Source organism: Fomitiporia mediterranea (assembly GCF_000271605.1).
Source record: "Fomitiporia mediterranea MF3/22 unplaced genomic scaffold FOMMEscaffold_1, whole genome shotgun sequence".
Taxonomy (NCBI): Eukaryota; Fungi; Basidiomycota; class Agaricomycetes; order Hymenochaetales; family Hymenochaetaceae; genus Fomitiporia; species Fomitiporia mediterranea.
Window position 1 is genome coordinate 299403 of NW_006760386.1, and position 26390 is coordinate 325792.

General features: G+C 45.1%; 8 protein-coding genes across 8 annotated transcripts; 7 read left to right on the top strand and 1 right to left on the bottom strand.

The window, feature by feature from the left end:
* Window positions 1-1596: 1596 nt before the first annotated feature.
* Window positions 1597-6583, top strand: FOMMEDRAFT_164247 (alpha/beta-hydrolase; the record flags this gene model as incomplete). Its single annotated transcript, XM_007261104.1, has 23 exons — window positions 1597-1706; window positions 1770-1901; window positions 1974-2122; window positions 2185-2315; window positions 2374-2484; window positions 2552-2651; window positions 2712-2736; window positions 2801-2891; window positions 2943-3060; window positions 3115-3175; window positions 3232-3604; window positions 4325-4494; window positions 4560-4688; window positions 4761-4909; window positions 4967-5097; window positions 5156-5266; window positions 5334-5433; window positions 5494-5518; window positions 5585-5657; window positions 5729-5846; window positions 5900-5960; window positions 6018-6390; window positions 6451-6583. The coding sequence occupies 23 exons, from the start codon at window positions 1597-1599 to the stop codon at window positions 6517-6519; spliced, it is 2910 nt and encodes a 969-aa protein (XP_007261166.1). The 3' UTR covers window positions 6520-6583.
* A 435-nt stretch (window positions 6584-7018) lies between these two features.
* Window positions 7019-9507, top strand: FOMMEDRAFT_164249 (serine carboxypeptidase). The gene is made up of 12 exons (XM_007261105.1): window positions 7019-7328; window positions 7394-7528; window positions 7606-7754; window positions 7821-7951; window positions 8007-8117; window positions 8177-8276; window positions 8333-8357; window positions 8427-8517; window positions 8583-8700; window positions 8756-8816; window positions 8872-9244; window positions 9307-9507. The coding sequence occupies exons 1-12, from the start codon at window positions 7237-7239 to the stop codon at window positions 9373-9375; spliced, it is 1455 nt and encodes a 484-aa protein (XP_007261167.1). The 5' UTR covers window positions 7019-7236; the 3' UTR covers window positions 9376-9507.
* Window positions 9508-9891: 384 nt separating this feature from the next.
* Window positions 9892-12287, top strand: FOMMEDRAFT_164250 (alpha/beta-hydrolase; the record flags this gene model as incomplete). The annotated part of the gene is made up of 12 exons (XM_007261106.1): window positions 9892-10208; window positions 10274-10408; window positions 10480-10628; window positions 10711-10841; window positions 10898-11008; window positions 11080-11179; window positions 11234-11258; window positions 11328-11418; window positions 11482-11599; window positions 11655-11715; window positions 11779-12151; window positions 12219-12287. The coding sequence occupies 12 exons, from the start codon at window positions 9892-9894 to the stop codon at window positions 12285-12287; spliced, it is 1680 nt and encodes a 559-aa protein (XP_007261168.1).
* Window positions 12288-13040: 753 nt separating this feature from the next.
* FOMMEDRAFT_24647 (uncharacterized protein) lies at window positions 13041-14509 on the top strand (the record flags this gene model as incomplete). Its single annotated transcript, XM_007261107.1, has 3 exons — window positions 13041-13420; window positions 13518-13731; window positions 13793-14509. The coding sequence occupies 3 exons, from the start codon at window positions 13041-13043 to the stop codon at window positions 14507-14509; spliced, it is 1311 nt and encodes a 436-aa protein (XP_007261169.1).
* Window positions 14510-15050: 541 nt separating this feature from the next.
* On the bottom strand, window positions 15051-16102 carry FOMMEDRAFT_143718 (DUF1764-domain-containing protein; the record flags this gene model as incomplete). The annotated part of the gene is made up of 5 exons (XM_007261108.1): window positions 15051-15146; window positions 15207-15316; window positions 15381-15413; window positions 15482-15550; window positions 15613-16102. 4 exons carry the CDS (start codon window positions 16100-16102, stop codon window positions 15309-15311), a joined length of 600 nt encoding a protein of 199 aa, XP_007261170.1. The 3' UTR covers window positions 15051-15146; window positions 15207-15308.
* A 106-nt stretch (window positions 16103-16208) lies between these two features.
* On the top strand, window positions 16209-17429 carry FOMMEDRAFT_15947 (Phox-like protein). The gene is made up of 3 exons (XM_007261109.1): window positions 16209-16599; window positions 16669-16918; window positions 16984-17429. Exons 1-3 carry the CDS (start codon window positions 16276-16278, stop codon window positions 17259-17261), a joined length of 852 nt encoding a protein of 283 aa, XP_007261171.1. The 5' UTR covers window positions 16209-16275; the 3' UTR covers window positions 17262-17429.
* Window positions 17430-17476: 47 nt separating this feature from the next.
* FOMMEDRAFT_100360 (uncharacterized protein) lies at window positions 17477-19341 on the top strand (the record flags this gene model as incomplete). Its single annotated transcript, XM_007261110.1, has 4 exons — window positions 17477-17830; window positions 17911-17983; window positions 18059-18730; window positions 18806-19341. 4 exons carry the CDS (start codon window positions 17477-17479, stop codon window positions 19306-19308), a joined length of 1602 nt encoding a protein of 533 aa, XP_007261172.1. The 3' UTR covers window positions 19309-19341.
* Window positions 19342-21406: 2065 nt separating this feature from the next.
* FOMMEDRAFT_149732 (insulin-degrading enzyme) lies at window positions 21407-25440 on the top strand (the record flags this gene model as incomplete). Its single annotated transcript, XM_007261111.1, has 13 exons — window positions 21407-21664; window positions 21738-21785; window positions 21856-21894; window positions 21966-22431; window positions 22491-22606; window positions 22669-22924; window positions 22991-23388; window positions 23453-23658; window positions 23717-23972; window positions 24028-24148; window positions 24202-24293; window positions 24349-24448; window positions 24509-25440. 13 exons carry the CDS (start codon window positions 21407-21409, stop codon window positions 25438-25440), a joined length of 3288 nt encoding a protein of 1095 aa, XP_007261173.1.
* Between the last annotated feature and the right edge of the window lie 950 nt (window positions 25441-26390).

Here is a 26390-nt window from a genome sequence, read left to right on the forward strand (position 1 = left end):
CTGAAACAAGGCATGCCGCATTCGGTCGAATCTTCGATTTGCTCTCATGGCCATGTCTCCAGACTTTTCTCCATGATCGACCAGCTTCTCTCTAACAAACGTATCCTTTCATAGCGCGAGAAGCACCACTAATTTTACACTTGGTGGTATCGGGAGGAATTTCTCGTGATCTAATACAACGATGCTCTCTTTTGTTGTTCTGAAACATCCGATGGCTTGTCATGTTCGAAGTGTGGTCATCATCCAGCGCCCAATGTTTTTGGTCTTATATCTCGGAAGAAATCAGGCTCGATTGATCTTTAATTCATTATCTTAATCACACAAGGCAGTTGCTAGCAAGGACAAATGAATGGCGATCAAAGATTTACAACTCGTGTCATGTCCATGGAAAATCTGGAACTACAAGGCTTCGCAAACTAACACCGTCCGTCCGCCTCATGGTTCAATCATCCAAAGGCCAGTGTCACCTCATGTCGACCTTCAGAGTATTCATGCTGAATATCTGAATAGATTCTGGGGTCGATACTTGCCTGCATTTTACTCGCACCATGCCTTTCCATCGCTCCACGTCGTGACAGACGTGCGCCGCTATTGCAATGTAAGTTAGACGTGTTTGCGTTAATATATGCGAAACAATGGGGGGATCGTCATCGCTCAGGGTTCTTTCATTATCACAGTAAGCACACTTCTGGTCTACATCGTTATCAGTTCATCAGGGGCATTGTTTCACCGGAAGGTTCCTGGACATACTTGCCCACGAAGAGTTCGCACTTTGTTCTGTGGCTTTCATGTAAGGTTTAGGTTCAACAGTCAAGGTAACAGTCAGGACTCAGGGCTTCCGCTACGAGTTAATTAGGCTAAGCGCCGGACATTAACTGAGGTCGCTTGCGATGACAAGTACCCTGCACTAAGTTACTGGAATAGACACAACTACGGACTAATGAAACTATGTCCAAATTGATGTGGCCTCACGGTACGAAATGACACTAAACACCATCGAAGAATAGCAATGCAGGTAAAGAACCAGATATTTAGCTCGTCTCGCTATTCAGACCCGGTGTGTCTCCGTCAAGAAGTATTCACGCCCTAGCCGATCACGTCCTTCCGTGAGGAAAAACTTGTTTCTTGCACCTTGCTAATAGGTGGAATAAAATTAGACGATGAGCATTGAGAGCCAGTGTAAGCAACATGAAGGTTGCAATAATATTTATTCATAAAATATATTGTATAGGGACAATTATCATAATTACTATTTCAGGACCGAATCTTATATAATCGCTTGTTTGTTGACATGGGTGCACTACTTAACCTACGAATAACATCTGTTGTCAACACTTTGAGAATTACAAGCCTTTCATATATGGGAGAAGCCTACTCGCCACAAACCATTTATGTCGACTACGCCCATCAAAGAACTCATGGCGAACCCAAATGAATTGAGCTGAACAGTAGCCCAAAAATAGACTCTAGTTATCTATTCTTCCCACATCGTCTATGTTGAGTTCGGCGAGTACGCCTTCTCCTGCATCTGCAGCCGGCCCGCATCAAATGCAATGAACTCTCAAAAGTTCCCACTGCACCGACATCCAGACAATCATGAAGCTCTTCAAATCGCTTGTCGCGTTTGGCGTGCTCTGCTCCTTAGTGTTCGCGCATGGTCGGCAAAAGGTCTTGTCGGGTGAAACAGAGCACGTTGAAACTGAAAGGTAAGAGCTTGCTTTCTTATATCCGTATCTTATCTCACGCTTATTTCATTACTGATTTATTAGTAGCGCAACTGGTGCCCAAACACTGCAACTCTCGTCAATCCCGTCCGACGAGTTCATACGCTTCTCTCATCCTGCGTTTCCCGGAAGGAGTGCAAGGATCAAGAAGTCCGACTTCTGTGATGGTGGCGTTGCGTGCGTTGTATTTTGTTTGCTTCATATCTTACGTACAAGCCGACTCAACATGCGTGTATAATCTACTGGTAGTTCTTACGCCGGTTACATCGATGCTGGTCCGAAGCATTTCTTCTTCTACTTCTTCGAGAGTAGAAGTAAACCTGATGAGGATGATGTTCTTCTCTGGACAAACGGCGGACCAGGCGGCTCTTCTGCTCTCGGACTCTTCATGGAACTCGGTGCGTAATCTTAACCTACCACAATAATGACATCGCGAAATGAGACATCCCTTACTACAAAGGTCCATGCCGGATTGCAAGTCCTAATAGCACCAAGTATAACCCGTACTCTTGGAACACGAACGCGAACGTGTTCTTTATTGACCAACCTATTGGAACCGGATTCTCGTATAATGATCTCGGGGATGTAGTTGTGAGCATCCTCTAATTATAGTTGCAATATAACCTCGACTAATGGAATGTATCTGCAGTCGACGACAGAAGAAGCTGCCCAAGATGTAGCTGCCTTTGTCGCCATGTTTTTCGAAACATTTGATAAGTTCAAAGGCAGAAATTTCCATCTGACTGGAGAATCATACGCCGTATGCACAGCTATTCCTAAACCAACCTTTGACTAAAAATTATGCTGACGCTTGTTGCATATTACAGGGTCGTTATCTTCCTGTATTTGGGGCAGCAGTCTATGATCAAAACGCAGTGCTTATCGAAAAAGGACTCGAGCCTATAAGTCTCAAGTCGATAGTAATCGGTTTTCACGTTCCTACCATTTCTTATTTATATATTTTCTGATTGTGGTTGACTTTGACAGGAAATGGAGTAACTGATTTCTTCTCGTCCGTAGTGACTTATTCTCTTAGACACTGAACATAAACAAATAATTTGACTACACGATTACAGAGTGCTACGTTCGTATTATGACATGCAATGCACAAATGCGGGTATCGGTCCATTTCAGCCGATCTCGACGTGCGTTCGAATGAAACAAACTGTAAGTTTAATTCCCATCTCCCAGTTTTCTATCTTACAGTCTACCTTGAAGGTTCCTCGCTGTGAGAAACGACAGCAGGAGGCATGCCTCGACCACTTTGACTCGATTGACTGCACTGCTGCGTTCTCGTTTTGTATCACAGAGTTTATGGACCCTTATCGAAATGCAGGTAAAGTTTTAGTGTTATTTGTCATACCCAACATAGAGTTGATAAAGCCGGCAGGTTACAACGTTTATGATATGACAATGAAATGCAGTGGTTTGGACTGTTATCCGGAAGAGGAGTAATTTAATTTTTTTAAACTCGCGTGCAAGCTTCTGAAGCTCCTTTACTTCGCAGGGACCTCGTTGCGTACTTGAACACTCCATCCGTACGCAAGTCGCTTGGAGTCACCACTACAAAGAACTTCTCAACGAATGCTCGGGAGGTCCACGCTGCCTTTTGGTCCACGGCAGATCAAACTCAGGACTCAAAGCAATACGTCATAGAGTTGCTTGCGCGTCAGGTCAAGGTTCTTATCTATGCAGGCACACACGACTTCATTGCAAATTGGCTAGGCAATGAGTGGTGGACGCTGAGCCTGGACTGGCCTGGCCGATCTGCTTTCTCTACTGCTCCTCTTGAGGAATGGTTGGTGGATGGTAACCCTGCCGGAAAGTCACGAACGCACGGAAACCTCTCGTTTGTCACAATAAATGGGGCCGGTCATCTTGTAAGTCCAACTTCTAGTTAACTGACTAGAATTTGACATCATGACTGTTTTTTATTACAAAAATAGGCCCCACACGATAAACCGGTTGAATCGCTGGCCATGATACAGCGTTGGTTAGCAGACGAAATGTTCTAAATGGTTATGGGACCCTTAGGAAAGTGAGAAAATTTGGATGTCTGACCTATACTTTTTATCTCAGGAAATTTCAGGAGAGTATTTGTACGCATATACTTATAGTGTGCTGTGTGACACAAAGCAGTCCAACAGTTCTTTTTTGTCCCTTTGCCTTTGGACTTGAATATAATTATCATACAACGATCACGTGACGTACTATGCAGCTCCTGCTTTCTGAGCCTCTTCACTCCTTCTTTCGACCTCTTTAACGCAACTTTAAGTTCTTCATGGCTTTCGCATACATCAACGCGACTGACTGCACTGCTGTCAATTTTAGACCAACTTTGAGAAATGCAAGCCCTTCGGATATAGAAGAAAGTCTATTGGCTAATCTTCGTACTGTTCAGTGTTGTCTATTCACCCCAAACCGATCTATATTGTCCACGTCAGATCATAACCAGCAAACGTGCATTTGTGAACGCATAGCAAACCCAATTGAATTAGACTGAACGATAGTCCAAATATAGACCCTGGTCGTCTATTCTTCCCACATCATCTGCGTAATTGTGTTGAGCTCGGCGAGCAAGGCTTCTCCTGCATCTGTAGCCGGCCCGCTTCAAAAACAGGATATCCTCAAGTTCCCACTGCATTGAGATTTTGACAACGATGAAGCTCGTCAAGTCGCTCGTCGCATTTGGCCTGCTCTGCCCATTAGTGTTGGCTCAGAGTCAGCAAAGCTTCCTGTCTGGTGGTGTAGTGAACGTTGAAGTCGAAAGGTGCGAACTTGCTTTTCCATCCGAAGCCTTATCCTGTGTTTATTTCATCAACTTCTCGTCATCAGCGCGACTAGTGGTCGAACAATACAACTCTCGTCGATCCCGTCCGACGAGTTTACACGTTTCTCGCATCCTGCGTTTCCTGGAAGGAGTGCAAGAATCAAGAAGTCAGACTTTTGTGATGGCGGCGTTGCGTGCGTTGTACTTTGTCTAGTTCTTATTTTACGTACAAGCCGGCTCAACATGTATGCATAACCCTGTCATAGTTCTTACACCGGTTATATCGATGTTGGTCCGAAGCATTTCTTCTTCTACTTCTTCGAGAGTAGAAGTAACCCTGATGAGGATGATGTTCTTCTCTGGACAAACGGTGGACCGGGCGGCTCTTCTGCTCTCGGACTCTTCTTAGAACTCGGTGCGTATGTCTTCCCTCCGTGATTCTGGTGTCACTTAAGAGAAAATATTCTTCAAGGCCCATGCCGGATTGCGAGTCCTAATAGCACCAAGTACAACCCATACTCATGGAATACGAACGCAAACTTGTTCTTTATTGATCAACCAATTGGAACTGGATTCTCGTATAATGATCTTGGAGACGTAGCTGTGAGTGCATTCTTTCGTTGTTTGTCAACTCCTTGTAGTTACTGATCTGAGCCTGCAGTCAACGACGGAAGAAGCTGCCCAAGATATAGCCGCCTTTGCTGCCATGTTTTTCGAAACATTTGATAATTTCAAGGGCAGAAATTTCCATCTGACTGGAGAATCATACGCCGTATGTACAAATATTTCTAAACCAACCTTTGACTAAAGATTATGTTGACACTTGTCAAATATTACAGGGTCGTTATCTTCCATTATTCGGAGCAGCGGTTTATGATCAAAATTCGTTGCTTATCGAAAAGGGGCTTGCTCCCATAAATCTCAAGTCAATAGCAATTGGTGTGATCATTCCTACATGTACTTATCTTTATGCAAACTAATTGCGCTCGTCTTTGATAGGAAATGGAATTACCGATTACTTCTCGTTCGTAGCATTTTATTCTGTGAAAGAAACTGAGAATAAGCAGATCAACTGACTATAAGGCTGCAGAGTTCTACGATCATACTATGACATGCAATGCACCAATGCGGGTATTGGTCCATTACAACCAATCTCGACGTGCGTTCGGATGAAACAAACCGCAAGTTCAGCGTCTATACCTCAGTTCGCTAGTGTTAACATCAATCTTTCTAGATACCTCGTTGTGAGAAGCAACAGAAGGAAGCATGCCTCGACCACTTTGACTCGATTGACTGTTCCGCCGCATTCTCGTTTTGTATAACGGAGCTCATGGGCCCTTATAATAGGGCTGGTAAGGCTCGAAAATCATTTTCATATTCTGCGTGAGGTTGATGAAACCGGTAGGCTACAACGCTTACGATATGACAATGAAATGTGGTGGTCTGGACTGCTATCCAGAAGAGAAGTAATACGATTATTATTCAAAGAATGGTCGAGTGTCTGAATCAACTTTACCTCACAGGGATCTCGTTACGTACTTAAACACTCCATCTGTCCACAAGGCTCTTGGCGTCGATATTACAAAGAACTTCTCAACAAATGCTCGGGAGGTCCACGATGCCTTCTGGTCCACGGCAGATCAAGCTCAGGAATCGAAGCAATACGTCGTTGAGTTACTTGCTCGTCGGGTCAAGGTCCTGATCTATGCGGGAACGCATGACTTCATTTGTAATTGGCTAGGCAATGAGCGGTGGACACTAAGCTTGGACTGGCCTGGCCGATCCGCCTTCTCCAGCGTTCCTCTTGAGGAATGGTTCGTGGATGGTAGTCCTGCGGGTAAGTCACGAATGCATGGAAACTTCTCATTTGCTACAATAAATGGGGCTGGTCACCTCGTACGTTTTTATTGTCAGATTTTATTGGACGGAATTTGACTCGTTTGTTTACAAAAACAGGCCCCACACGATAAACCGGTCGAATCGCTGGCCTTGATACAGCGTTGGTTAGCAGACGAACCGTTCTGAGTCGGACTCTCACAGAGAGTACAGCAACTTGGATGTCTGAAGGATATCTATTATCTAGGAAAATGATAGGAAACTAGTATGTCATGCATGTGAAGCAACAAAACAGTTCAACAGCACTTTGTTGTCCATTTGGATATGATTAGCTGAATGGGTCACGTGGATTCGCAAATACTGAACATCGCTCGTCATCTCTGAGCCATTCTTTCCCCGCTTCCTTCTACCTTTTTTCAATTCAACACTAATTAATGTCTACTGGTCCTTTGTTTTTCATCTCCCAGTACAATGTACAGACGTGCAGGTACAGACGTGCAGGTTCATACGAGTCATGACTGCGAATTCCAACGAATCGGCTCCGAAGATGCCAAACCATCCAATGATGGGCGCCGAAGAAGAGGTCGTGAGAGCAAGTAACTGGAGATACCAGATTTCAATATGGCACGCCGTATCGGCCGCAATAGAATATAAAGGGAAGTATGGAGATGATGCGCATTCTGTATGGACATGAAGAGCTGCAATGAGGAGTAAAAGATGGTCGTGGTTATTGCGCAGACGATACCCACATGGATTCAAGTAAATCGAAGGTCTTAAACAAAGACGCTACAATGGATGCCATCAACACGTGGGCAGCAGTGACGACTTCCGCAGTCGGCCCGACGCATTAAATATCTCCAGTCCTTGGGAAGTTCCCACTGCCATTGACACAACGCTCAAACGGCCATGAAGACGTTCAAGCCGTTCATTGCATTTTGTGCACTCTGGGCTTCAGCTTCGGCTCAGAGTCAGCAGGCTTTCTTTTCGGGCAACACGAAGTAAGTTGAGGGTTACGAGTCCATGTTGTTCGGAAGATCACTGAGTAACAACATCAACGTTGTAGAAATGGTGAATCTGGTGCCCGAACATTGCAGCTCGCTTCAATTCCGGCCGATACTTTCACAAGCATTTCTCATCCTGCATTTCCGGGGAGAAGTGCAAGGATCAAGAAATCAGACTTTTGCGATGGTGGGGTTGCGTACGTCGTTTCTTGCTTGCTTGCTCCTTGGAATGTGTCAACTAGTTCATACTCAAACAATGGATTCTCAAACACAGAGCATATACTGGTTACATTGATGTTGGCCCGAAGCATTTCTTCTTCTACTTCTTTGAGAGTAGAAGCAGCCCGGATGAAGATGATGTTCTTCTCTGGACAAACGGCGGAGCAGGCGCCTCTTCCGCCCTCGGTCTCTTTGTCGAACTTGGTGCGTATTCTTGATCATTTCTAGAAAAAGGTATTCCCAAGCATTTAACTCCCTTTTTATCTAAAGGTCCATGCCGAATTGCGAGTCCCAACAGTACAAAATACAATCCGTACTCCTGGAACACGAACGCAAATATTTTCTTCATCGATCAACCGATTGGAACTGGCTTCTCGTATAATGACCTTAGAGACATAGTAGTGAGTCTCTCTACGGCAAATAGATTTCTTCTTAATTACTTATCGCTATTTGCAGTCCACGACAGAGGAAGCTTCACAAGATATTGCTGCTTTCGTGGCTATGTTCTTCGAGACGTTCGACAATTTTAAAGGAAGGAACTTCCATTTAACTGGAGAATCCTACGGTGTAAATGCTTCAAATTCGCAATCAAATACCTCCCTCCTAATCTCATTCACATTATATAGGGACGTTATCTTCCAGTCTTCGGAGCCGCCGTTTATGACCAAAACTCGTTGCTTATTGAAAAAGGCCTAGAACCGATTAATCTCAAGTCGATTATGATAGGTTTGCACATATGTTCTTATAGTCAATGCTTGCTAATTCGCTTGCAATTTCCATAGGGAATGGAGTGACTGACTTCTTTACGTGGGTGACGTTTACAATGTCGAGACTAATTCGACGCTGGTAGGCTGACTTAGATCCGCAAAAAAATAGGGTCTTACGCTCGTATTACGACATGCAATGCACGAACGCAGCCATCGGGCCCCTCCAGCCCATTTCGACATGCATTCGCATGAAACAAGCCGTAACCCATTTCTCTTTCATCCATTATCTAATACTGATAGCCCGCTTTTTATCTCTCCCATCAAGCTTCCTCGCTGCGAGAAACGACAAAAGGAAGCTTGCACTGATCACTTCGACTTGATTGACTGTTCTTCTGCATTCACTTTTTGTGAAAATGAGCTCAGTGCGCCTTACACTATCGCGGGTAAGGATACTGCGTTTTTTATGTGACTTCGCGCAAAACTGAAGGCCTACGAAAGGATACAATCTTTATGACATGACAATGAAATGCGATGCTTTGGACTGTTACCCAGAAGACAGGTAATGCTTTTACTTATCCAATGTTCTCTGGGCTGACTTAATCGATTTATCTCAGGGATGTTACTGCATACCTGAACAATGCAACCACTCAGAAAGCACTTGGAGTCGACAAGGGGAGGAATTTCTCAACTATTGCTTGGGACGTCAATTCAGCCTTCTGGGCTGCCGGCGACGAAGTGCACGACTCGAAGCAATACGTTGTAGAATTGCTCGCACGCGGTGTCAAGGTGCTCATATATGCGGGCACGTACGACTTTATTGCAAATTGGTTAGGTAACGAATGGTGGACGCTCGACTTGGACTGGCCTGGTCGATCTGAATTCTCAAGCATCCCCCTGCAGGAGTGGTTTGTGGATGGTAATCCTGCAGGTCAGACTCGCACATATGGAAACTTTTCATTTGCCACTATATATGCGGCTGGTCACCTTGTAAGTATATCTTTACATCAGGTTGGATTGCTATTTTATATTTCCTGTTATTTATAATGCAGGCACCGCATGATAAACCGGTCGAGTCGCTGGCGATGTTGCAGCGCTGGTTGGCAGATAAGCCCCTTTGAGTTTAACTCCTTAAGACGTGCATGAATATAAAGGAAGAGATGGTTTTTTTTGGTTATAACGGAATTTTAGTACTGAGTATTATGATTGTAGTCTACAGCAAAACAGAGTTACAGCAATTTACGCAGTTGAACGGATTATCGAGAAATAAGTAAGTAATGAGTGCTAGGCTGCCAGTGCAACGTTTAAAGCATATGATTACAACTGAGTCATGTGAATTATCAAGTACTAGCGTGTCTAAAAGACTTTGGCCCCGACTCTTCTTCCCTCGGCCACTTCGACCTTATACTTAAGTCCTGCGAGGTTTTGTCTCCTGGTACTTTGTCGCTTCATCTCCAAACACAACACACAGCTGTATGGGCGCTCATGACAGCTTCCACAAACTCCGATGAATCAGGTCCGAGAATGTTACCGCATCTGGTGATGGGTGATGAAGAAGGGGTCGTGAGAGCAAGGAACTGGAAATGCCAGATTTCAATAGCACCGCGTAGGCTGCAACTGAGACATAGAGGTGTCAAATGAGGCGCATTCTGTTTGGATACGACGGACTGCGATCAGGACTGAATGGTGGTCGCAGACAACGTCGGGTTCCAGTGAACGAAGGTCTTAAAACAAAGACGATACATAGACGCCAAACCCGCGTGGGTTGCAGAGATAGCTTCCGCAGTCGGACCGACGCATTATATACCCCGATACCATTGAATGTTCCCACTAAGAACGCTCAACCAGTCATGACACTGTTCGCTCCGTGTATTGCATTTTATGTGCTCTGTGCTTCAGCATTGGCTAAAAGTCAGCAGACTTCCTTTTCAGGCGATACGAAGCAACTTGAACAGTACGAATCGTTGCTATTAGAATGACCACTGTAATTAATACTCGGTACATTTATTGATATTGTAGTAATGGCGCATCTGGTGTTCGAACACTGCAACTCTCTTCAATTCTGGCTGATACCTTTACAACCTTTTCCCATCCTGCATTTCCAGGAAGAAACGCAAGGATCAAGAAGTCAGACTTTTGTGATGGTGGTGTTGCGTACGTTACTTCCTCTTTGCTTCGTGGACCGTCCGCTGGCTCATACTCGGATAATATTTTTTCAATCATAGTGCATATACTGGCTATATTGATGTTGGCCCGAAACATTTCTTTTTCTATTTCTTTGAGAGCAGAAGCAATCCTGATGAAGATGATGTCCTTCTCTGGACGAACGGCGGACCAGGTGGCTCCTCCGCCATGGGTCTCTTTGTGGAACTTGGTGTGTATTCTTGCTTGTCCTATCCTATGAAACTAGTAATACGATACAGACAAACTCTAATTGTTTTTCATTTTCTTCGAAGGACCATGTCGAATTGCTAGTCCCAACGGCACAAAATACAATCCATACTCCTGGAACACGAATGCGAATATTTTCTTCATTGACCAACCTATTGGAACCGGTTTTTCGTATAATGACCTTGGAGACATAGTTGTGAGCACCTCTAAAGCACATTTACTTCTCCGCAACTAAATTCACTATATTTGCAGTCAACGACAGAGGACGCTGCACAAGATATTGCTGCTTTCATGGCCATGTTCTTCGAGACATTCGATAAATTCAAGGGCAGGAACTTCCACTTGACTGGAGAATCCTACGGTGTAGTTATCTTCATCATAGGATTATTTTACGATTACATTCTAAATTTCCGAATTCTACTTATATCTTACAGGGACGTTATCTTCCGGTTTTCGGAGCCGCCGTTTATGACCAGAACTCCGTGCTTATTGAGAAAGGCTTCGAGCCGATTAACCTCAGATCAATTATGATAGGTTTGTCCATTCTTTCTTTACAGCCAATACTCGCTGTTTGATACATTACTATAGGGAATGGGGTGACTGATTGGTTCACGTGTGTTTGGTTTTCAATTACAGAAATAGCTCAACCCAGGTAGGTTGACCCAGAACCGTGGAAAAATAGGGTTGTACGCTCGTATTACGATATGCAATGCACGAATGCGGGTATCGGGCCTCTCCAGCCCATTTCGACATGCGTTCGCATGAAACAAGGCGTAAGCTCATCTCCTTCTATCCAATGTCTAGTACTGACGGCGTAATCCTTATTGATACCTTAGCTTCCCCGCTGTTCGAAACGACTAAAGGAAGCCTGTATCGTTCACTACGACTTAATTGACTGCACTGCCGCGTTCGCATTTTGCGGAACTGAGCTTGCATTCCCTTATGATAGGACAGGTGAAAGATACTTGATATTTTTGATTCTTCCTTTAGAGCTGAGCGTAGTTGAAAGGGTACAATCTTTTCGACATGACAATGAAATGCGATGCCTTGGATTGTTACCCAGAAGAAAAGTAGTGCTTTCACTTCTCCTATTATCCAAGTTTGTCAGACTGATTAATTTGGCTCCATCTCAGGGATTTGACTGCTTACCTGAACAATGCAACCACTCAAAAAGCACTTGGAGTCGACAAGAGAAGGAATTTCTCAACCCGTGCTTGGGACGTCAATGCAGCCTTCTGGGCTGCCGGCGACGAAACGCACGACTCGAAGCAATATGTCGTAGAGTTGCTTGCACGTGGTGTCAAGGTGCTCATATATGCGGGGACATACGATTTCATCGCAAACTGGTTAGGTAACGAATGGTGGACGCTGGACTTGGACTGGCCTGGTCGATCTGAATTCTCAAGCATTCCTCTGCGGGAGTGGTTTGTGGGTGGTAGCCCTGCAGGTAAGACGCGCGCATATGGAAACTTTTCCTTTGCTACAATATATGCAGCTGGCCATCTTGTGAGTATATATTTACACTATTTGAGATACACATTTCTGATCATTTCTCCTCCAATAAAACTTGTAGGCACCACATGATAAACCTGTGGAATCACTGGCAATGTTGCAATGTTGGCTAGCAGACAAGCATCTCTGAGTCTACCTCCTTTAGTTAGCAATGTGAACTGAGCTTGGGAACTTGAAGTGCTTTGGATGTGTAGTGATTAATAGTACGATCGTATTGTGCTTTGTAACAAAAGCTGAGCTACACCTATGGTATAGATGAGAAAATTGTCAGCTCCTCTTCCATAATGCGACATTGCGACAGATGGGGCAGCTGCTGGAAGAAGCTAAACGGTGATCGACATAGCGAGGAAAGGATGGAATGAAAATTCTGGAGTATTCACCGGAATTTATGTGCTGACAGCGAGAAAGTCAATGTAGAATACTAAACTTGATCGAAGGTTATTGTGTAAATAATGTACAGTAGAAATTATTGAGAGCCGGAGTGTTTGCTGCTTGCTTGTATTTCTGTCTGTAGCCGAAATGAAGGGTCGAACAAAGCTTCTAGTGGAAACAGTCCTGAGTGCCAGAAAAAGAAAGCCGACGACGAACGTTGCCCTCAGCATTTCTCTCCACAACAGCCATGCCCTCATCCCCAGCAAGCAGCTGCACGTCGATTCCAATGGTGTTGCAATGGAGGATAGCAGTCCAATTGTGTTGTGAAACATGGTAGTTTTATTGGTTTCAGGATGCTGACTAAGCTGATGGCCAACTCTTGTAGCACGTCCTCCTGACCGTTGCTCGTTATACGCCACGACGCTGAAGCGTGCTTTTCGCCTGTAATCATCGTGTGTCATTTAAATGACCCATGATGAGCGCAGAGAAACCATCTTCACCTCCGCCAACAATGCAAGACGCGAAACCGACTCAGAGGAAGCTAACGCGACATTCTGAGTTCTGGTTCTCTGATGGGTCTGTCGTCCTCCTCGCCAACGATGTATTGTTTCGCGTGCATAAATCATTTCTTGCGCGACATTCACTTGTATTTCGGGATGTGTTCTCTTTGCCCCAGCCATCGGCTGTGTTAGAGGAGAATCTGTCACCCACCATGGGATGCAGTGAGAAGACGAGTGGCAGCTGGACAAGTCTTTCGACCTTGCCTGAAGACCTGCTCTCCGATCTGGCTGCTGACAATGGCGAGGCTACGTTGGATGGGTGCCCTGTTGTACCGTTGCATGACTCTCCCGACGACGTCGCGAGTCTCTTATATGCTCTCTACGATGGCCCGTACGTGTCCATCAGTCGTCTCCAATTTGTACTCTATACTTACCATCTCTATAACAACTCGTTCTATTGATCTACATCACATCATTGGTGCATATAGCAAGTTCGACAACAACTCGAGCGAAGATTTCCGTGTTGTGTCGGGTATTCTGAGACTTGCGAGTAAATATGAGATTGACGGACTCCGGTCGCGTGCGCTTGAGCATTTGAGTGTAGCATGGCCTGCGACATTGAAGGGATGGGATGCTCGTGAGGAGTTTCTTGGGAACGCTGGCGGAAGTGTGGAAGAGCCGAGATTTTATCCTAATCCAGTGGTACGTATCTACTTCAGCTCGTAATCGAGCGCATTTAGTCAATGATTTATTGCGTTGGCAGGAGGTCATTAACCTTGCACGCGAAGTTAACGCTCCAAACCTTTTACCTTCCGCTTTCTATGACCTTTCGCGATACCCACTCGAGCACATCTTTCAGAACAGCCAGGGATCTATCCCAGCGTTACCACAGTCAGACCGAACGGCTCACACCGAGCTCTCCCTCACCGATACCCAGCGCCTCGCACTTGGCAAAGAAACGTCACATTGCGCAGTGACCGCCCTCATCCGCAGTCTCGCAACCGAAGCGCGTTCCAATCCATCACACCATACGCAAAGCCACTCAAGTATCGGTCACCACGCACGTGGATTTGCCGCACGCCACCAACATAGGCGGTCCGACTCCGCTGCAGGAGTGGGAAGGTGCGCGTCTCCAGCAACGTGCTGGCGAGATGTCTGTGAACTCGTTGATCTCGCAACACAGCATTACCTATTCGATCGCGAACGAGGTGCTTCGGATCCTCTATACGTCGCCGAGGAACTTGCACTTCTTAAGAGCTCAGGCGACGTATCTTACCCGTCTGAGCGAAGTGACCTACTAGGTGGGAGGAACGGAGGTGGAGGTGGAGGGACCCATGGTGTTGGGATAGGATTATTAGATGAGGACTTGGGTGAGGCGGGGACGTGTAGAGCTTGTTCACGTGCTTTTGAGGTGTGGGCGACGAAGGAGCGAGAGAGGCTTTGGAGGGCGATACCTGGGTGGTTTAAGCTTGATCAATGAATTCCTTTCTCTTGCCGTCGTTTGTGTTGCTTGATCGCTTTCCTTCTCTCCTTTCGCTTTGACGTGATTGTGTTCCTGATCAAATTACTAGATGAGATTTCTGTTGTACTTTCTAGGATTAGCACTAATGACTGTATCCTTCACTCTTCATCATGTTTCGCTACGACAGTTGTAGAATGCTATTATTCTGTATCTCCCATGCTCAGAAACAAAATTATACATACTACATGGTATCAAAACAACGAAAAGAACTTGAAGTAGGGAGTACTCAGCGACGCAAATAGATACGTTCAATAATCAATAAGTAAATACACAAGTAGTCTGTGAATGTTATGTACCCAACAATCATTCCGAAAGTACGTATTCTCGAAGTTGACGACTCCGGCCAAGAGTTGGTTATTCCTTCTCCTCAAATCAAGAAAAGAGAAAGGAATTTGTTGATCTTGGCTACACATTGACCTCCACGGACCATATAACATTATATGCTCGATCCGGGAGGCTTCGAAAGAGCCGTTCTCAAATGCTTATTGTTTTTGTCGAGGGTGAATGAAGTAGTTGTTGGCATCGATGGCGGATTGTTGGCGGGGATGATGAATCGTTGATGAAATACTAAAAATACAACGTCTTATATCTATGCCTGCACAGGTGTATTAGAAATGCAGTTAAATGAATGGATGGTGAAGATGAAGGCACGTACAGAGGTTATAATCTGAACGTATTTATTGGTCTCCCGGTATGTGAAGATAGGGAGAGAGTTGTGGTACAGCAATGCATGCACGCATGCGAGAGGTTGAAAGTCTCAGAAACCTATTACCGCAATTAACTAGTAATACAGAGTGGCGAGAAGAAAGAGAAAAAGAGAATAACGTACAGCAGTCACAGTCGAAAGGACATAACGAAGTATCTATGAGCGTACAAAGAAAAGTCAGAAATATAATTATATGGTATTCTAACGAGAAAGAAAGGGCGTACGTCCACCAGCATCGCGAATTCCAAGTTCATCTTCCTTGTATACTAGGAAGCCTTCTTCTGTCCTTTTACCTGCGCAGAGGTTGACACATTACTCAAGAAAGGAAAAGAGATCAAAAAGTGAAGGAACGTACGTGGACCTGTGCCTCGTGAATCTTTAAACCTTTCCAACACTTCGTCCATTTTCTTCTCCTCCTCCAATGGTTTGTTCTTCGATCTTAACTTTTCTTTGAGTTTCGACGGCTTGGTTGACGTAGGCGGTGGGATGGTGGTGGATGGGAGAGTGGTGGAAGGGTCTTGTACTGTCTCGACGATTCGTGAGCGTTTTGGTTTTTTCTTCTCCTCGACAGCTCCCGTACCATCCTCCTTATCTCTGGAATTTGATTTCATTGTTGATTTCGTCGACGCCGTTGCAGTGTCGAGTGTATCGACCGCATCAAGTCCATTTCGTTCCAGCTCGCGTTTTCGCTTCTTCGCCTTTTTCTTGGCCGAGCCAGTTGAGACATCAATATCAGTACGTTCTTCTTTGGCCTTCTCCTTCTCCTTTCCCTTTGTCTTTGAGGTAGAATCAGCGAGTTTGGGGAGTTTTCCTGAGAAGATGTCGTCGATTTCGGTGGTTGGCATCGTCGTCGTCGTAGCAATAAAATAATAATAAATGATAAAAAAAGAATTGTAAGCCTGATTAGTGATAGATCGGCACACGCTAGTCCACTCATCGTCTTAGCCGTTCTCAGTCATGTCCTTCACCAAGTAACTCGCCACATCCTTACCTCCCCTCTACTTTAAAGACAAGTACAATGTCAAAAAGACGCTCGACGGAAGTCCGACGTCTACATACTCCTTCATCTCTCCAGGCTCCTCTGTCATCGCCTGTTTCGCCGACCGACTCGGACTTGCCTGTTACACCTGCGAGCAGTAGCTCTTCTCGGACGAGGTTTCCGAGGGAGGTCGTGATGGGTGAAGGGGGGAGTACTCTGTATAGGCCAGGGAGAGAGGAGAGGGAAGAGAGGTGTTATGAGTACCCGCTTGAGCATTGTACGGGCTTGGTGGAGGTTATTAGGGATGATGAGGATAGGATTGATGTCGAGGCGGAGGAGAGGGCCTATCGTGCGTTTGATTTGGTGCGTTCAGCATATCCTATCCCCCTTCTTTAATATCTTCTTATATTATCTTATTGGTTATTATTTTAGGACGAATCAGACTCTTCTGCACTAGGTCTTGCCATGCGTAATGACCGTCCAAGGCTTCTCACCGCCCCTGCTCGACCTCCAGGACAAGGAGTAAAACCAGCACCGAAACCGCGCGCACCGTCGTCTATATTCTCGCATGATATATGGGTAGGAGAGAATGGTGATGCGGAGAAGGATGTTTCGTTTGCGAAGGGTGTAAGGATTGTTGGGTGGACGAGTGTGGGTGATAAGAGGGGTGGGGCGTATGTCGGTGAGCTTATATTACAATGTTAATGCCAGCTCTGGTATGCACATGCTAACTATTCGGCGTGATAGTGTACGACTGTGCGATCCTCACGCACGCACTAACAACAATCCACATTCACAAACGATACAGTTCCTTCTCGTCATTACACAGTACACTCCTCGCCACGCTTCCCGGGTCCGTACGACATCAAGTTCCACCTCTCCCACCGCGTACGGCGTGGCAGCGATTTAGGCCGGGGTTTTTGGAGAAGAGGAGGAAGGCTTTGCAGGCGTGGCTTGGTGGTGTGTTGTTGCATCCTGAGATTGGGGGGTGTGGGGCGGTTAGGGAGTGGGTTATGGCGGGATAGTTTTGGCGTCTGGGACTTTCATTATTTCGCTGTTTGATATGTTGTGCTTTACATGGATGCTAGTATGCAGGACATAGACCTCTATCGTATGGTAGTAGTACTGTACTTTTCTCGTGTATAGTAATTTCATGCTGGACTTTGATATGGCATTCTGTAATCTGTTCTCACCGCGTCTAACCCGATTTCCTCGCGTTTGTTCAGTTGACTTCGTTCCAATGCTCTCTCGTCTCGTACAGCGCCAGGCAGCGCGTCGTACACACCCTCACTCTCTCAAACAATGTCGAGCACTTTCATCATCAACAACGTCCTCTCCTAACTCTCCCTCTTCCTCTTCATCACCTTCACTTTTCCTTCGACGCGCAATAACAACTTCCCTCGTCCTCGTCTCAGGCACGCTCTTCGCAGTATACTACTCTGACTCTCGCTCTGCTGTGCATCGTTATGTGTTCACTCCAGTGTTAAGGAAAATGCTTGACCCGGAAGGCGCACATTGGTTTGCTGTACGTGTTTTGAGGAGTGGGTTGGGGCCGAGAGATCGGGGGGTGGATGATGAGCGGTTGAAGACGGAGGTGCGTACTCTACAATTGTGAGATTACTTAACAGGCTTTAAGGATGAAATATGTCGTTCGTGTATTTGTTTTCTTTTTAGTTGTGGGGAGAGACACTGGCGAACCCTGTTGGACTTGCAGCTGGGTTTGACAAGAACGGGGAAGCTATTGACGGTTTGTTTTCTATTCTCCCCTCCCTCCCTCATTCAAACTAACTAATCAAATAAACCTCCTTTTTATCGGAAAAAGGTCTATTCAACCTCGGCTTCGCATGGGTAGAAATCGGTAGCGTCACTCCCAAACCTCAACCCGGTAACCCCAAACCGCGGGTATTCCACCTCCCAGAAGATAATGCTATGATTAATCGGTATGGGTTTCCTTCGGTGGGTGCGGTGGGGGTTTTGGAGAGGTTGAAGCGGAGGTTGCGGGGTTCTGTTTTCTCTTCTGGAGAGAAGGGAGAGGGAGAGGGAGGGCATGCTTCGCTTCGCCCTAACGCGCTACTTGCGATTAACCTTGGGAAGAACAAGACTTCTCCTGCTGATAGTCCGGAAGACTTCCTTAAGGGTGTACGTATGTTTGCTCCGTACGCGGATGTGTTGGTTGTGAATGTGTCGAGTCCGAATACTCCTGGGTTACGTGGGATGCAGACGCGTGGGTTGCTCGAGGAGCTTTTAGGTTCGATTGTTAAGGAGAGAGACGCTCAGGCTGACATCACAAAGGCCGCGAAAACAAGGGATGGAGAGTGGAATGTGCAAGTGGGAGTGACGAGGAAACCACCGAAAGTGGTGTTAAAGATCGCACCAGACTTGGATGATGCGGAGATTGAAGATATCGCTGAAGCTATAAAGGCAACTCCAGGTGTCGATGGGGTAATTGTGAGCAATACGACTGTTCAGAGACCCAAGTCGCTCACTCCTGATCGTACGTCCCGCTTTCCTCACCCTCATACAATTTTGGTAATTCCAATTCTTACAACCCCCCTCTTCTTCGTTACAGCTCGAACGAACGAGATGGGAGGTCTCTCCGGTCCTCCACTCAAACCACTCACACTCCGCGCACTAAAGTCCCTCCGCTCACATCTCCCTTCGACGATACCTATCATAGCGTGCGGAGGTATCTCTACAGGTGCCGATGCACTTGAGTACGCGAAAGCAGGAGCGAGCGCTGTACAGCTATATACTGCGTTTGGGTACGACGGCCCCGGCGCAGTTAGACGTATAAAAGACGAGTTGAGTCGGGAGTTGGAGAGGGAAGGGTTAACGTGGGGGGAAGTTGTGAGGAGGAGTGTAGGAGAACGAAGTTGGAAGGGCGAACTCAAACCTCGGAAGAAAGTGGGGGAAGAGGAGGAAGACGAAGAGGAAAGCGGGGTTAATATTAGTACGAGTTTGCAAGTGCTCGTGGATGAAGCACATGCCATTCGGAAACAGTTGGAGAATCTGGGGGAGAGGCTTGGGGAGAAGGAAAATGCTATTGTTGAGAGTTCTACTCCGGCTACTTAAGTAGCTTAGGTAGCTTAGGTAGAACGAAAATACAGCAAATAAAAGTCTTTTTTTTTCAGGGCTTACTCAATTATATGTGCTAAGATTCAATAGAAGCTCCTTTATACAATGATGAATGCAGGTACCTTTTTCTATTCATTATAATTTTGATTATGCATTGTTGTCTGAATAGTAATAATGAAGGAACTGTTTTTTTTTTAAATCATCTTGGGGGTGGAATATCATATACATGTATGTTGGAGACACAGATTGGGACTGACTTTCCTGCATTTTTATTATAATATTAAGTAGTTTGTATTACTTTTTTCCTTCTTATTTACTGTCTTGTTTCTGTTTTGATTACCTCCTTGTGTGTTAGTATCAAACAATGGTATACTATGCTGCAAATTGGAAAACACAACAAGACCAGAAAGACCAAAATAAATGCATTTGATAATTATTATATTACGTAATTTTAGCAAAGATTGGCCATCCTGAATCCTGAATCCTGATCTGGCGGTCTGGGATAGAGTATGAGTGGAAACTCCCTAGTTTCCCACAGTGAGGATTACCACAGAGGTTTCCCACGAGGTAAACCTCACTACCACAAGGGTTGCCGGAAATTGGCCTGTGGAAAACTCAAACGTATTAGTCATACATAAATATTATGTCAGTAGATAAATTAAGAAAAAATGCCTCAACCTGACGAAAAGCAAGGAAAATAGATAGTTTGAGAGTGCATATACTCTGTGTCTGTCATTTTTTTAGGTCAACATCTCCTACTTTGCCTGACATTCTTTCAGATACTCCTTCATTTGAAGGAGTACACTCTGATAAAACTAGAGAGGTACAAGTGATAGATGTGGACAATATTTCCAGTACCTCTTCGGATGATTTACAAATTTTGAATAATAATAAAGCCTGGTCAATGTAACTGGTTGCCTCTTTCTTTTTATTTCTCTTAGATATATCTATTTATTATGTAGGTTTCAACACTGGTAGACTATAAAACACAATATAATTGCTCTCAGCAGTATAACCAATGTCTGAAATTAATATTACACCTAAATTTTTAGCTCAATAGAGGTACAGCACAAAATTCTTAAAATTTTCCTTTTTGGAACATTATAATGATATTACTAATATACTGACTAAATGTTGTCCACGCGAGGTTTACCACGCCTCCAGAGGCCCAGCAAAATGACCTGTGGAAAACTAGTTTCCCACAGGCTCTCGGGAGTTTCCACTCGTACTCTAGTCTGGGACTTTTATTGTTCTGCCACTCAAACATGAAGACTACGTACTAACGTAGTAACGTATGCTGCTGGTACTTTGCTCGCGGGCTTGCCTGGAGGTTTCGAGGCCTTCGTTCTCGCCACAGTCCACTTGACTTCGGTATGAAGCCGGGCGCCGAACAATGTTAGGCCACTCCTAGTGAGCAGGAGATCGAAGCCTTTCCGCTGTCCTGCTTGCCTGCCTGTTCTAAGACTGGACAAAATGACCGGTATCCTTTTCTACCTTCATTACCCTAATGGTCGTCCACAAACAATTCTCCACAAGAAGTGCCTGTTACGTACGCTGCTCTCATACTCACACGGGGTCTTAGGACATCTAGTTCGCGCCACAAACGGACTATCCTAGTATCTATTTTTGAAACAACTGGAGGGTCCTCTAAAGCAAAGCACTGACTAACTTTCCCCTTCCCTTTCTGCCGGAGTTTCAGCTCTCATTATCGTCTGCAATCATTTTTTCCTCGGTTTTCTTTCTGGCGCGTGACTTTTTTTAAACTTTTCACTATTCAATTTACTTAATGACTGAACGGGAACGGTCGGCATTGATGACGGAAATGCGTATACCGCCGCAATTTTGCTCTCAAAGGCACACCGTGTGCCGATACCCCGCCACAGACAGTCTATCCGTCTTCGTAAGAGGCGTAAGAGCCTCCGAAACACGAACCTGAGGGTCTACCTTTGCTCATGACATTGGACTTTTAACGAGAATGGCTACAGCCTTTGCCTTGGCTCATCTGGGTTGCTGTTCTCTATTCACCTGAGAAATCAGCTCCCTTCACGATTCGCAATCGTTTTTTCTGCTTCTTTACTCTCCGTGGCGACATACAATGACAGACACGCTGAAGGTGGTCAACGCAGATACAACGATAGAAAACGATGCCGCGAACTGGAAACTCGTCCCAGCGAAGGACGGCTACCCTGCGTACTACGTCTACGCAGTCCCGATCGAGAAGAGTCCTTTAGATGATCGCGAGTATCGTGTAATTCGTCTGGAAAATGGACTCGAGGTGGTGCTTGTACATGATGAGAAGACTGACAAGGCCGCGGCTTCTTTGAAAGTTCATATAGGACATTTCCATGATCCAGTGAGATGCATCAGTAGAGTCGATCTACTCTCCGAAACTAGGTTTAACTGACATTTTGCGGCGCAATTTGTAGGACGACATTCCGGGTCTTGCGCATTTCTGCGAGCATTTGTCATTCATGGTAAGGTTTAACATAGAACACGACTGCGCGACTTCGGCTGATTATAGTAATACATATCAAATGATAATAGGGCTCAAAAGAATTTCCCAAAGAGAATGAATATCCTGAGGTAAGGTTCACTTATCACTTTTGAAATTTAGAAGAGTTCTCAACCACCTGGTAAAACCATTCTACCGTTAGTACCTTTCAAAACAACACGGATACTACAATGCTTGTACTGGCGGTTCTAAAACAGTATACTTCTTCAACGTCGCATCAGACGCTTTCGAAGGCGCACTGCATCGCTCCTCTGCGTTCTTTCACGGACCGCTGTTTGACGCTAGCACGACGATGCGAGAGATTAATGCCGTTGATTCCGAATTTAGAAGCTATCTCCAGAAGGATGTCTGGAGGATAAATCAGATTGAATGTGACCTCGCACGGCCTGGACACCCATTTAGGAAATTCAACGTTGGTTGTAAGGAGACTTTAACGCAAGCTGGATGGTCTAAGGGTGACCGCTCTTCGAACAAGACAACAGATGCAAAACAGGATAAGAACCCTGGAATAGATACGGCAAAGGGCCTGGAAACGAGACGTAGAGTGATTGAATGGTGGGAGAAGGAATATTGTGCAAGCCGTATGAAATTAGCAGTCGTCGGTAAAGGTCCGTCGTGATCCTGAATTATTTACCAACTATATCTGATGCTGATTGTCTACGTCAAGAATCGCTTGATGACCTTGCGCGTTTGGTTACGAAGTTCTATTCTCCAGTAAAGAATCGAGGAGTGGATCCATTACCAAAAGTGCCTGACGATCCGTATGGAAAAAATGAACTTTGTGTGCGTTGTTCCCAGTATGTCATTCGCACCATTCTCACATTTGATAATCGTGGTATTCGCAGAAATTCGTGCACGTCAAAACAATAAAGGATACTTACGAAGTTAACATTAACTTCCCTATACCGTGGCAAACCCCCCACTGGCGGGTTTCACCTGCCGGATTTCTCGCGCATATCATCGGTCATGAAGGATCAGGCTCTCTGCATGCTTACTTGAAGAATAAAGGTTGGCTGAATGGCTTGTATGCAGGGCCTGCAGAGGCGGGTCGCGGTGTTTCGGTGTTTGCGGTGACCGTGGACCTGACGAAAGAAGGGTTCAGTGAGTTTTACTATCATGACAGCATTGTTGTTAATCCTCATTACTGGTTTGTACATTCACCAACAGAGAACTATCGCGAAGTGATCCTGACTATCTTCGAGTTCATCAATCTACTGCGGGGGTCAGAGCTTCCGAAATGGGCACACGAGGAGCTAAAGACGCTTGGAGAACTGGCATTTCGGTTTACGGAGAAAATCGAGCCCCTTGACTATGCGTTCACGTTATCATGCGGGATGGAATCGCCAGTTCCTCGAGCGCTGCTGCTGAATGCTCATAAGTTCCCGAGGAAATGGGATGAGAATCTCGTGCGCGAGATCCTGGACACACTTAATGTCGAGAATTGCTACATCTTCGTGACTGCTCAGGATCATAGTCAGATTGGGAAGACCGGACCCTGGCTCACAGAACCCTGGTACGGAACGCAGTACATAGAAGAGAAATTTAGAGATGATTTCATTTCTGAAGTACGTATTCCACACTTTGTCAAAGTTGATATGAAGTCTGAACCGAATTGTTAATATATGATAGGCCCACAAGAGCAACGACATCGCCGAACTTACTCTCCCGAAACAGAACGAGTTCATTCCGAAGGACACTAATGTAAATAGAGTAGACGTTGCCGAGCCCAAGAAGCGTCCGTTCCTCATTAAGCGTGATCAAATAGCGGAAGTTTGGCATAAGAAAGATGATCAATTCTGGGTTCCTCGCGCACAAGTCTTGATCATTGCTCGCACGTACGTTTAATATACTGTAAATTTGCGAGCCTTTTAACATAATCCGACTCTTTATTAGACCTGCCGCTGGAGCGACTGTTCGTACCTTCGTCATGACAAAGCTATTCACGGCTCTCATCACGGATTCGCTAAACGAATATTCATATGACGCCAAACTCGCCGGTTTATCGTACCAATGTGGTGGGACGATGCGCGGTATCAACATCTCCATTGGAGGGTACAATGATAAGCTTCACATACTCCTGCAGCGTGTTCTCGAGACAATTAAGAAACTTGACATTAAAAAGGATAGACTGCAAGTGATGATTGAGCAGGTAAATATTTGAAAGATATCCGACTGTCTATGTCTGACCCCGGGTGCGACACTAGGCTCAATTGGACCTGGATAATAGGCAACTACAGGTCCCATATAGTCTTGCACTATATCACTTGACTTATCTGCTTGACGACCAGAGGTGTACTATTGAAGAGGAACTAGAGGCGCTCAAAGGTACGTAGTTCGCGACCTCTGTTGTTTTCTGAGTACTGACCAAGTCATGATAGGGATCACTGTTGAAGATATTTCCGAACATGCAAAGCAACTGCTTTCGCAGATGAATTTCTTAATTGTAGTGAATGGCAATCTTCTCAAAGGGGTGAATTATGTGCATCCATCCTTTAACCATAATATACACTGACGTAGATGCTTAGGATGCTCTTCGCATGGAATCCATGGCCGAAGATGTTCTCAAAGCAAAACCAGTCCCGGAAAGCCGACTTGTTAAAGATCGTTCACGTCTCCTGTCTAAAGGTGAGACCTACAACAGAAAATAACATATTTGATCGCCTCGGTACTGATATTCCTGAAAAGGATGCAATTACATTTGGGAACGTCCGATCCACAACCCAGACGAGCATAATTCGAGCGTTTTCTACTACTGCCATGTCGGAAACTACTCGGATGCCCGTACTCGTGTCACATGCAGTCTCATAGACCAAATCCTCGAAGAACCTACATACGACACTCTTCGTACGAAGGAACAACTTGCATACCTCATCTGGGGATACATGATGGAAGATGTTGAGTCTATCGGCTGGGGTGTCCTTATACAGTCAGAGAGGGACTGCAAATATCTGGAATTACGCATTGAAAATTTCATAACACAGATGCGCAGGAAGATTGAAGACATGCAGGAAGGCGAGTTTGAAGAGCACAAGAAGGCGCTTGTCCATCAGTGGACTGAAAAGCTGAAGAATCTGGGTGAGGAGTCAACGCGTTTCTGGAGCGAAATTCAAATGGGATACTATAATTTCCAAAGAAATGAAAAAGATGCAGAGCTTATAAAGAGTATTACGAAGCAGGATGTCCTCAATATGTACAAAACTTCTATTGATCCCTCGTCACCTTTGCGTTCAAAGATTTCTATACATATGCGTCCTCACAGCCCACCTGCACGCAAGTTTAGCGAAAACGCAGCCAATTATTTCCTTGAGGCACTGCGCAAGGCAGGCATCAATATCAATGAAGAGGAGTACAAGTCAGAGTGTCACGATGAGCCTCCGGCTGTACAAGTGCGTGCATATTGGGCAGAGAGGCTGCACAAGGAAGCCAACGCGAAGGATGATATTATCAATAATCTGCTGGCAGAGCTTGATGGGCTTATTGAGAAATATCCTGCAAGAGGCCAAGGACATATTGAACTGGACTCAAAAGCTGTTTTTATCGAAGATGGTACAAGATTCAAAGAGAGTCTGGAGCTTTCTGGACCAGCAGAACCTGTTGAGAAGTTCCAAGTTGAGTAAATCACTAACGTCACAACTAGGCAGGTAGCATACGTTTGTGTAAAAAACATTAGATACTACATCCTGTTGACAGTAGTTTATAAATGAAATATTATGAGTGGCCTGACACAAGGAAAGTCATTTCAAATTATGAGCATCAGAAAGTATAAATGCTGTTTAGCATGCTATTAGCTATAAAGTTGAGTATTTAGGTCTTCAACACTTCAAGTTGAAAGTAACTATATATGGTGTAAAAAGGACAAAATCGTCTGCAATTCTCATCTGATTTTCCGGAGATCTAGTAGTATACTGGATGAGAGACTCAATATTTCATACTTCTCTAACTATTGTACGTAGATTCATATTTAATCGCAAATGGTACCAGTACCAGTCAGTCATTTACTGTAAATGTGTAGTCAGTGATAACTGTATCTTTACTGATAGCCAAATCACACTGTTTTGAGAAAAAGGTAGCACAAATGAGATTATGTGATAATGCAACTCCCTGAAATGTCTAGCGTGTGCTTGATATGATCTACAGCATCTGACCATTAGATACATCTTTCTGAGCTGTTTAGACCGGTTGTGAGTTTTTATTATTTTTTATTTGCTATACAGCAGCCGTGACTATGGACTCCACTTTTCAGTCAAAGGTCCTCCTGGTCTGCTTGTGAGCTCAGCGCATTCATACAGTTTTATAGAAAGTGCCGAGGCTGGCTGCTGCTTTTCAAGCAGAATTCGCTACAGTCTGATACAAAGTTGTACTCGAGACTCAAAAGTCAAGTTCGTTTTACTGGTTTCGTCTCGGTCCGATCACGTGACTTTGTTTCTTCCTGCAGTATACTATACGTACGTACGTGCCTCTGGCGAAAATCGAGGACCACCACTAAAAGGATCGGGATGTACGACAGATGCGTTGCTCATCAAAATCCAGAATTTCTTTGCTGTTATTCGCAATACGCATCTTTTTA